The 11,773-nt window shown below is 36.1% G+C and overlaps 1 protein-coding gene across 2 annotated transcripts; it reads right to left on the bottom strand.

Moving 5' to 3' along the window:
• Positions 1 to 965: 965 nt before the first annotated feature.
• Positions 966 to 11,489, bottom strand: LOC149848047 (uncharacterized). 2 transcript variants are annotated; one of them, XM_090016580.1, is made up of 9 exons: positions 11,386 to 11,489; positions 7,684 to 7,904; positions 6,792 to 6,987; positions 4,567 to 4,737; positions 4,347 to 4,463; positions 3,461 to 3,658; positions 2,804 to 2,863; positions 2,621 to 2,719; positions 966 to 1,606 (listed from the first exon to the last, which is right to left on the bottom strand). In XM_090016580.1, the coding sequence occupies exons 2-9, from the start codon at positions 7,842 to 7,844 to the stop codon at positions 1,526 to 1,528; spliced, it is 1,083 nt and encodes a 360-aa protein (XP_089872706.1). In that variant the 5' UTR covers positions 7,845 to 7,904; positions 11,386 to 11,489; the 3' UTR covers positions 966 to 1,525. The 2 variants fall into 2 exon arrangements, with proteins under 2 accessions (XP_089872706.1, XP_089872776.1); XM_090016650.1 differs by lacking the exon at positions 11,386 to 11,489 and having other exon boundaries at positions 7,684 to 8,190.
• Positions 11,490 to 11,773: the final 284 nt, after the last annotated feature.

Below are 11,773 nucleotides of genomic sequence, written 5' to 3'. Positions count from 1 at the left end.
TCAAGCTCACCTCTTAATCCCCTAAATCCAAGAGTTTCTTCTTTTTGATAACGGAAAAAAACTTCGCTCACTCATAAGCTCATTGGTGTACAAACCCAGGTTCCGTTTATCACCAGGAAGTAGACCCAGCTTCAGCCTTGCAGCAAAGGACACACAACTGTAGGTAGGAGAGACAACAGGTCGGATCTGATTAGGACCCAGGTGGGTTATAACCTGGATCTGACTTTGAGGGTACCGGGTTCAGACCTGGGTCTGATAAGTTCCATCATAAGCAAAACCATGCCTGGGTCATATAAGAATTACATAAACCGGACCCGGTCCATACCCTATAAATTTTTTTTTTTATCTTTTACATTGAAAAACCACGGATTTGATCAGAACTCGGGTAAGACCTGGGCCTGGTATGAAATTTCACAAACTATACCAGCTCCATATACTAATTGGACTCTTTGGGGTTCAGACCCAGATTCTAATTGGACCTTTTTTTTTATCACCAAACCCTAACTTTATATGGTTTGGTATGGTTGGGGTCCAGGTCAAACCCGACCCATTGACAATCCTACCTGTAGGTTTTAAAGTCATGATGTCCCTTCAGCTTAATGACATGCATGAACCGCCCTCATGCATCCTTAGGTATAAGATTTGAGAATCAGATTTAATGTGGAGCCTATGCCAACCTCTAACGAAGAAACTCATATCCTCATTTCTCGAGAACCTGGGATTCATTGTTAAGCTTCATGTACCACGGTCAGGAATACGAGCTCCTCGTATCTCAAATCCAATCCCTCATAGTTGCGATATAAAAATATTTCAAAGGCACCTTATATTTTGTCAATTGGTATGTACGCCGTCATGTCCTGATCACTATGTCAACATTTGATGGTAAAAGCCACATAAATTCATATCCAGTGAGGGTAAGAAAAATAAATCTAGATTTGATAATCCAATTTAAGCTATGTCGAGCATCTAGGATCCTATTGAAAATGGTTTAAACATCCCCCCAAAAATTATCAGAGTATCTCAAGACAGTAGGTGGCGATTGGTCCACAAAAGGAACTCCTCCCAGCAAAACCAAGTTGGAGAGAGAGAGAGAGAGAGCAATATCCAACAAGAGAACCAAGAGTGCAGTCATATGTTGTTTCCTTCTGGCAAAGGGCTGTGCGGGCAGCACAAAACCACAACACCATTTCTGTTTAATGCCTAACCACAATAAGCCTCCCAGTTGGTTTTCTAATCAACACCATCATCATGGGAGAGATGAAATGGACTATTCCCTCTCCCATTTCCTATTCCCGGCAATCATCAATACATGAACACCACATTTGTATCTGCAATAAATTCAAGTTTCATGGTAAAACCACTAAACCGTAAAGAGAGAGAGAGAGAATACATTTTGGGTGCTTCAATTTGTAGAATTTCTTGTGGCCTTCCTTTTGTTGTGGACATGGTAATGGATAATTCACATTAACTACAGCAATCAACATCGAAGGGATGATTGCTTCTGCTGAGGATCCTGCTACCAGTTTCAAGAAGCATCAAATTGTCGAGCAACTTGTTCGGAACTTTTCACATATTCCAAATTGAGCTCCTCCAAACGCCTAGATATCTGCTACCATCAACAGATCAATAGGAAAAACTTACGCAGATACAAAAAAACGCTATCTAATGTAATGGATTTGTCATACATTGTACAAGTTTCATGAGCAACACAACTAAGCTTCTGAGATGTCCAAGTCTTGACTAGATCCCTAAATTAGAGTTCCGTTTAATAATTAAACAGAGAAATGGGAAAACCACATTCAACCCAATAACCAAGTTACATTTAATGAATGAAAATCACAAACTTGCTTCCTGATCCTCACTAATTAAATCCTTAAATTGGAGAATAACCTTAGTTGTCAAAAGCTGCGCCTAGGCTCTGCTTAGGCTGGCTAGGCGTAGAGCCACTGCCTAGGCTTATGGGTCTAGGCGGTAGGGCCCTGTTTTTTTACCTAGGCTGTCCATGCCTAAGCCACAAGGACAATTTTTTTCTTTCTTTTTCTTCTATCTCCCGCCTCAAAAGCTTCTTTTTTTATTCTCTCTTCTTTTTTTGTTTTTTTTTACCTTATTTTTTCTTCTTTCTCCTTTCACCCCTCCACTTAGTTGTCAAAGGCAGAGCCTAGGCGGCCTAGCCAAGGTAGTATCTCGGTCTGATGCACAGTTGCACACACATATATATGTTTTCTGTGTAATTGTATATAATTATATATATTAACATATTATAAACATATATTATAAATTTACAATACATATCTGTGCACTTAATTATATATATTGATTTTATGTTGTATACATGTTTGTTATTAATTTTAATAGTTTGTTTACATATTTTGTATGTTTTTTAAAAAAAAATTATTTGGGGTACCGCCTAGGCCTCACCTAGTCTTTTTAGGGGCTCACTGCCTAGGCTCTCCATCTAGCGCCTTTGACAACTAAGAGAATAACAGAGTAAACATTAAACTTAAAGAAGGGCATAATGCAACAGCAAACAACGTTGAAATTGTGAAAAGAAAATAACAAAAAAATCATTCCCCAACAATTTAATAAGTCATCATAGAAACTGATATATAGGAAGGCAAACCTTGATAGAATATGTCATTGGTAGTAGAGTGTCTGGATTTAGAGCATCTTCTGAGAAATTACGTAAAGCATGCACAAGTTTCTCAAAAGGTAATTTGATCTAATGATAAAAGAAAAGTATGATATCAGTTAATCATATTTTATCCATTCCCAATGAAAATTAGATCTTTAGAGGAGCACTCACCAGATCATCATGGCAGTATTTAAGCAACGCCAGTCCTACTTGAAATATAATCTTGACACCCTGCAATGGAAATGGGCAGCAATTATGATAAGCACACCAGGCTGCTGGTAAGACATGGCAACACTAAGGTGGTTGTATTATTTCATTCAATAAAACAAAACAGTGAATTTGAAAGCTTCAAAGATGATAAATTTTGAATTTCACCAAAACAAAACAGTGATTGAACTGAATGAACAGTAGAGGTGTCCCAATAAGCAAGTGCAAAACCACCTAGCCTTTAGCAAACTGTGAACAGTCAGATAAAAAAGACATATGCTACACATGCACACACGAGTGCGTGTGTGAGCGCATGCGCAAGAGAGAGAGAGAGAGAGAGAGGCATTGAACTGTTAACGAAATCCCACTCAGCCCTGTTTTTCTTCATTATAAAATTGACAAGCTAATAGGGGAAAATTACATACAAGTCAAAAATGACAGCCTCCTATACACTTCTAATATGGTACATTACATGTACATAAATCACACTTAAATAGGCTACCATAGCCCATGTATGAAATTTCATAGGCAGCTTTATTCTAAACCTCTCACTGAAGTAATAAGAACAAATAACTTCATTTAAAGAAAAATTTAATAAGCTTAATGAAACTGTGGCATAACCTCGTGGAGGAAAACATCCCAGATCCGCAGAGCCAGAGGGAAAGGGAACGAGTATGAGAAGACAGTTATGAACCACTGACTTGCATACATGCTTGGATTGATCATTTCTTGAGAAAAATGTTCACCCAGTCTTGGCATCAGTTCTTTCACTAATTGTTCAAACTGAAGAAGGTATTGCTGTACAAGAGGCAAGCCCACCTATTGCAAAAAATTCCAATCATCAGAAGGTTAAATTGTTATAAAAATGATAAAATCCATAGTTAATCATAAAAACAAACATCTGAAACCTATTCCAAGATCATAAAAATTTCCTGACCATTATGCCTGCACTTTTCATTGAAATAGAAAAATTTGCCTGTATCACAATCAGTGGTGGACCAGATTGAATCATGTATAGCTTTTAACAATAATACAGCTGCTAATATCTAGAAGTGATTAAGCACTAATCAACATAGAACGGCACCATAAATTCCACTTGTGACTGAAAGACTTTGACACACCAAAGGAAATTTAAAGGGTTATATGCTAAGAGGAACTCCATAGTGCATAAAATTTCTCGAGGATCATCCAAGAGCTATACCAAAAAATATGGTTAGTAGAAAACTATTGAATTACATGTGAGGGTAAAATTTTCAACTGGTACAGATGGACAATAAAAATTGGAAACCTGAATTAAAATAGACCCATACTAAAGCACAATAATATGCATCATCCTGTTAAATCTGTGGCAGGAAATAATAATGTTTTTGATAAAAATTGTTAGCTCACATCTTGAATTGACATAGGATCATCCAAACTCCAGAACAAACACAGAGAGTTATCAATCGAGAAAGGAGTCTAAGACGACTCAAGATAAAAGATAACACTGCAAATTAAGCAGACTTACTAAATATAGCCCTTCCATTGGAGCATGCACAGCACCTTTCAATAAAGCAACCAATAGCCAAAATGCATCTTCCTCACTCATATAGAGAAGCAGCAAACCTGCTAAAAATCCCATTCCCTGCTTGTTTGATGAAGTCCCACAAACTAGGTCAATTATATGCTGTAAACCCAAAATTGATTCTGAGCATCTAATTCTGACTATTGGATTTAATGCCTCATACCTGAACATAGCCAATATCCCTATCATACACAGAGTATGCCTTTAAAACATTGTATAGAGATCTTTGACCTGGTCCATGTCTCTGCTGAAAGAAAACGTGCGAAGGGAAAGTTCGAGATATATCCCGAATTATATCCAGTTCTGATGCAGAAGTTTCGTATATAACTAATTGCTGAGATGGAAAATAGATCATTCACAGATGAGAAAAACAAACATTAAACTGTGGTAAGTAGACATGGAAAACTTTGAAAAATGAAAACCAGACACAGGTAATGTCTAGGAAAAAACTGCGTGTGTATCTATAGAGAGAGAGAGAAGTTGCATGGTGTGCCCTAATGTGCCCCAGGGTCAAAAACATTTCTTTCACTCAATCTAAACCTATAAATGTGTTAAGGATAGTTTGTTTGCTAAGAATCATACATTGGGTCGTGTTTCTTTGAAATAAGATCATGACTTTTTAAGTCGTGAAACTTTGACGCATTGTGAGTTGTTGATTTTTTATACCCTCGAAAGTCCTCACACACTGCAATGATATGATCCAAAACATGCTTTTATTAAACAAACCAAGTAGATCACATATGTAGGGCTATTTTGGTTATTACACCAAAACTTGGGGCACACCATCCAACCTCTCTTTCTCCCTCTTTATATATATATATATATATAGAGAGAGAGAGAGAGGGTAGCTGCTAATTTCGTTTTGTGCCTACCGTGAGCGAACAGGGGGGTTTCGAGATATGTTTCGCAAATCTGACCCCGCAGATGTGTTTAACATGGTCGATATTCTAGGAAACAACACTTGGATCATGCTTTTTCGATAAAAAAATGTGTTTTTTGAGCCTTGTATATTTATGATATTTATAAAAAATTTACACCATCAACTTTCAAACCTCATAAAAATCCACCCACACGTCGGAATCGGACGATGCAAGAGTTGATTCCTATAAAATCAAGCACATAGAACGCAGCCGTATGGTCAGATTCAAGAAAAACATGAAAAAAAACCTTCAAAAGCCTCATAGGCGGCGGTAGGCACGGATCTGTGTAGGCAGCTACTCTCTACTATATATACATAGTTATTAACAAGACAACTTCTATAGTAAGTTTGGTTTTGGTCTTAGCTACTAGTTTCCATACCATAAGTGGTATACAGACAAAAAGGAGAGAAACAAGAACAAAAACATTAAGTAACTTGGTCACCAACCTATGTTACATGGACACTTCAGTTAGCATGTGTAACCTGTGTTGACACGACACGACACCTGAACACACCTTCATGGGCACGGTCAAACCAGTATCAGACATAGTCAACCTTGTGTCATTAACTTTATCTATTTCCTTTTATGATCTTGATTACTTATTTTATATGCACTTGCACTCTTTTTCCTTTAAAAATTTTCACCAATTACATTGCATTTCAATTTCAACTATGTTTATTGTTTGATGTTTTTAATTATGGCGGTTTAGAATTGTGGTTCAAGAGTTAGCAGTTGAGATGATATTCATGTTTCATTGCTTTAGGTTTATCTATCTATCTATCTATATACATACATATATATACATACATATATATATATATATATATATATATATATATGTGTGTGTGTGTGTGTGTGTGTGTGTGTGTGTGTGTGTGTGTCTACATGTCTTAACTTTTTGATAATTGCCACATCATACCAAGAATATCTGCACCATATCCCCTTCCCACATCCGTATCCATGTGACATATTCTCCAACTATTACTAAGCAAAGACCAAACTAAACATTAACTTGATATTAAAAAATTCAAACAATTTTCCGTTTCTTAGAATCAATGTTTTTCCTAATTGATGCATCTTTAACATTTGGTTGACAATTGAAAAAGAACCAATCAGTCCATGTTGTCTCTATACCTTTATTCTCTAGAAAGTCGTTATACACGTATACACCCTTTAAGACAGACAGACTATCAAGAAGCATTACTGGTGGAAGGCAGTATGAATTAGATTTGAATGGCTTCAATTTTGGCACCGCAGGAAGAAGAAATTTAAACATTCCACATCACTTTGTATCACAAAAATGTCAGGCTTGCTCAAACAGCGAAAACAATTCATCCATGTCAACTTATTAACAAGTCTCTACAGAACTTTAATAATATTACAAGAAAAAGAAAATGCTACAATTCTCAGAAACTTATCATCCTTAAACACAAATGCATAACTCATAAATATAAACTGCAAATCATACCTCATAAACACCTGGATTCATTAGCAAGAGATCTCGACTTCCAGAGAGCAATTGCCAGACAAGGCCTCTTAAGCAATCAGGGATCCCCTTCCTTACACGCCTTTTGACTACAAGAGGTTTCCTTATAACATAATGTTTCCAATCACTTCCACCAGCCCCAATCATTTTCCTCCACTTTCTAATCCTCCTTTCCTCTCTAAGAAAAAATTGCAACCACAATGAATGCAGGAAACTGACAATAAGTAATAAATGGGACAAAAAAGAGATGAAAAAAATATTGAATGGTAAGACAAATTACAAAGAAAGCAAGGCAATAAAGACATAGTACTAGACCATGAAGATAGACACACTTTGAGGCGTTTGGATACATCCACTTATGCAGAAGAGTGGATTTACTGATACATCACATTAAAGTTCAGAGAACTGGTAAAATAGATATAAAACTGCTTGCTCACCTGAGAACATCATAAAAAATTATTGTGTTCAGTTTAACATCTAAGTCATGTCCTAACCTTTGTATTCTCTACTTGGACATATTAGGATTCTGCAGTTTATTGTCTGATTGTTCACTTAGTATAATGTTGACACTGTGTTTTCTTTATAGATCTTGGTAGCTACAGATTTATGATATGCATTTTGAGAAGTGGTTAATAGCCTGAATGGCAACTACTTTTATTGTTGTTGATGGCACTTCAGACATTTTTCTGCCAAAGCTCTGGCTACCTATTTACTCAAAGGGGCAGTATGCATTGATTCACATTATCCAGAATAGTAGGATAAGTGTAGAGCTTATTTTTCATGAAGGAATAGAATAATTTTGAGAAAACCATAAATCAGTTTTGGCTCCAAACAAATGTGACAAAAAAATTGAATATGGATATAAAATGCATACCTTTCTTGTTCAATGCTTGGCCTGCTTTTGCTCAAGCCTTCTGGAGGGATATTTTGCATAACAAATCCATATCTGTCCACTGGTTTCATACGAGGAAGAGGTCCTTCCATTTCATAAAGATTTTTCCTCTCCATTTCATGGTCTTCCTTAACCTCCCTCATGCCATACGAGAAATAATGTAATGGGGATTTTATTTACAAGGTTCTGCTGATATTAAATATCTGGATTGCAATTGACAATGAAAATGCTTTAGAAAAAAATAAGATATAATAAGATAATCTCAAGAATCTCAAAGTACGAAACAATAAACTTTGTTTGGGATAAATCCAGAAACAAATAACCTAAAAACATTTAAAAGAAGGTGATAGTGAGATCCTAAGAAGACTACACAAAGTAAATGGGCATGAAGCTTTGAATTGAATGGTCTGACAAGAACACTGACAATAAAATGTGCTAAAATCATAATTACCAGAAGTGCCGCCCTTAAGGTAAATATGATTGATGAACATCACAAAATCCATGCACGATATGCATTCATAAAATGGCGTGCAGCAAGTAATGTAGTAAATCACACCACTATTTAGGCCCTGCTTGGGAGCCAGTGTCAGGAAGGCTACGAGAGGGGGCATCGACATCAGCAGATTCAACAACATCCTCATGCAGAAGTAGTCAAAACCCACAGATTTTAACGTTAGCGCCCCTCCCATCTATGCTCATAGTCCCAAATTGGCAACACAAAGTGGCAGAGACAAACAGGGATTTCAAGAATCCCCGTCGCTGATTCCAACTCGAGCTTCCAAACAGAGCCTTATTTGCAGGTGAAATAATATGAGCCAATTTAAGCTTGAAGCCATAACTTCCAGTATGTCAGGTGATATTTTACCCAAGTTAGATCTCTTGTATGACCTTGTCAAGAAATAAAACTAGCTAATCGTAAGTCAAAGGTCCATTGAAGGCTACTATTCCATTATTCCTAAACAAGGAGGAGCAGGGACTTATTTTTCATACTGGATACAGATATGTATCAAGAGCAATGAAGACTCAAAAAGAGGAACTCAAAAGAGAGGAAGAAAATGAAAATCATATTCATTTGAAGAACGAGAGAAAACAACCCTATATAAGGGAACAACTTCTTTGTTGCACTACAAGACAAATTTTGTTGACCACACAACTAACTTAGATAGTATTACATAAATACCCCTACAAATTAAACTATATACACTTATGAGGGGTAGCACATGACTAACGTGAAACTATATTACATTCCAACAGTCCCCCTCAAACTTGAGATGATGCTAACAGAATCATTCCAAGTTTGAAAAGAAATATTCTAAAGTGAGAAGGTGAAAGACTTTTGATAAACACATCAGCAACTTGCTCTTTAGTTCCCACATGCGAAAGAGATATTATTCCATCTTCGTAGGTATGCCTGGTGAAATGACAATCAATTTCTATGCACTTTGTCCTCTCATGAAATTTAGGATTTTTGGCAATGTGAATTGTACTCATGTTGTCACAATAGAGAGGAGTCTTCTCATGAATGTCTATACTAAGATCCTTCAGTAACCATCTGATCTATATAAGTTCTATTGTCACCTGTGTCATGGCTTTATATTCGGCTTCAGTTGTAGACAATGCTACTCTTTGTTGTTTCTTGCTCTTCCATGAAATTAGTGAGCTTCCAAGAAACACGCAAAATCCCAATATAGATAATCTATATCTGGTGGATCTCCCAAAATCAACATCACAATATTCTCTAAGACCACATGAAGCAGAAGAAGAGAAGAACATACCATATTGCATTGTATCTCGAACATACCTAATTATCCTTAACACTGCAACCAGATATAATGATCTTGGTGATCATAAACTAACTACAACATGCACAACGTATGAAATATCTGGTCAGGTGATGGTTAAGTAAATCACTCTTCCGACCAATTGTCTATACAAAGTAGGATTTTCCAATGCTTCCCCATCCAAAGCTCTTAGTTTTGCATTTGCTTCCATAGGAGAATCCACCAATTTTTATATTCTAAGCCACAAAATCCACAAAAAAAATGATATTCTAAGCCACAAAATACAAGACTAGGGTGTGGTATAGAACAAGAGGGTCAACTACATATTCTGCATACGAATTCTCAACCCTTTTCTGGAGGCAAATGTTTGGGGTTTTTAAGTGAAGGTTTTATACTTGCAAAAATAAAATTAATTTCTCTGGCTGCAACACCATTAAGAAATTAAATATTTAACCACCACAAGCTGCAAGCCATAAATCTGAAGAAAGACATGCTTGAGTCATACAAAGTAGGATGCTTGATAATGTATAGTTACAATGTTAGAACATGTGTTTCAGAGTTGTTTACCACTTTTTTTTTTCAAATCAAGGGCAGTTTACAAAATTCACAAATTCATACCAATGAGTTACTATTAAGTGCAAAAGATGTCAGTTTATCTCATAGTTGTAGACAATATGATCATGGAAAATAAAATAGGAAAAGGTAGAAAAATCACACTTGGATATACTCAATGCAAACCCATCAATTTTTTTGGTTGTCATAGAAAATGAGTTTGTCACAAAATTATAATCTAACTTCCCAGTAAAACCAAAGACTGCTAAATGAAACAAGAATACAGCACGGGATGGGTGGATCTAAAAATGGCAAAATGTTTAGCAAAAACAAATGATTTATAACCACATCAACCTTTTGAAAGGACTCATATTCAAACAACTAGCATTTGAATGGTTTGAAAGTTGTTTTCTCACTATAGGGATGGAAGCACATAACATCAAAGACTAATTCCTGAGACGAGAAACTTTTGTTGACTGTTTCGAGGGGCATTGAACCATGAGAAAGAAGCACAGAAAAAAGATAATGTGAATGATGATAACCATTCATGAAAATTAGGATCAATCCAAAGGCCCAAATAGCTGAACTCCTAATTCCATACATCAAATTGAGTTATTGACACCAAAATATCTCCTAAAATAAAATATATTTAAAAAAAAAAAAGAATTCATAGGACATTTTTGTGGCAATTTTTATGGTGAATTAACAGATTTCAACGTTCAGCAGATAAATCGTCCAAATTTTACCCTGGCATCATTACTACAAAAGCATGGCAAACAAGGTGACCCGGATGCTTCAAACCATTGTTTCATGCCACACCTTCGCAATTCGAAATTTTCACAATTCCATCTGTCCAAAAACAATGGGAAAAGCAATTCACCACATTCTTGGTCCTAGAATATGTAAACAAACGCACCATAACAGTTAGCTGCAACCAGAATTTACGTGCCCACAATCTAATGATCAATTCCTCGCTAACCAATCTAATAGAACATAGCAATGGCCATTTTCAAAATCTTTCCTCCATTGAAGAAAACAATAAGCAAGTCTCAGATCACATAGAAAAAGGAACAAGAGAAGTAGAAACGAAAAAAACACCCACGATTCTAATCACAGCAAATTCACAAACTCATCATCCTAGAACTCCCACTCACCATACAACCGAAAAAATTAAGCACCCAACAAGAAGAAGATTAAATGCCCGGAAGAAATAAAAGGTTAAGTCCATGATTCCAGGGTACCCAAAACGCATGCAGATAGAAAACAACATACAATAAAGGAAATAAAGGCAGATTTACGACAACCCAAAAGAAAAACTCATCGGAGACGAAAGGAGAAGAAAAAAACCCACCTGAAATTGGACGTTGGCATTCTCGCGGTGTCGCAATTTGGCGAGGATCGATTGGCATCAAAGGAAAAGAGAGGGTGGTTGCCAACTACAGGGCCCAACTAAAAGGAAAACTTTGAAATGCCCCGTGAACCTTTTATCTTAATTAATATACTCACTACAGTTTTAAGATTTTTCAAAAGACCCCCAAACTTTTGTCACTTTCATCCTATTGACCCTTGTTTCTCTTCCAAACTTGATTTAATCTTGGGTTAGTGTTGATTATAGATTTGAAATTTACCACGTTATCCATGTAAATATGTACATGATTTTTTCATATGCTCAATATAAAGTTTTTTTTTTCAACCTTTAAAATGTCTCAAATGTTTATTACTACTTTACTATTGAGCCT

Source organism: Nuphar pumila, chromosome 1 (genome assembly GCF_984573655.1).
Source record: "Nuphar pumila chromosome 1, dmNupPumi1.hap1.1, whole genome shotgun sequence".
In the NCBI taxonomy this organism is placed as follows: Eukaryota; Viridiplantae; Streptophyta; class Magnoliopsida; order Nymphaeales; family Nymphaeaceae; genus Nuphar; species Nuphar pumila.
The sequence above is the reverse complement of the archived record's forward strand: the minus strand, read 5'-3'. Positions and strand labels throughout refer to the sequence as shown.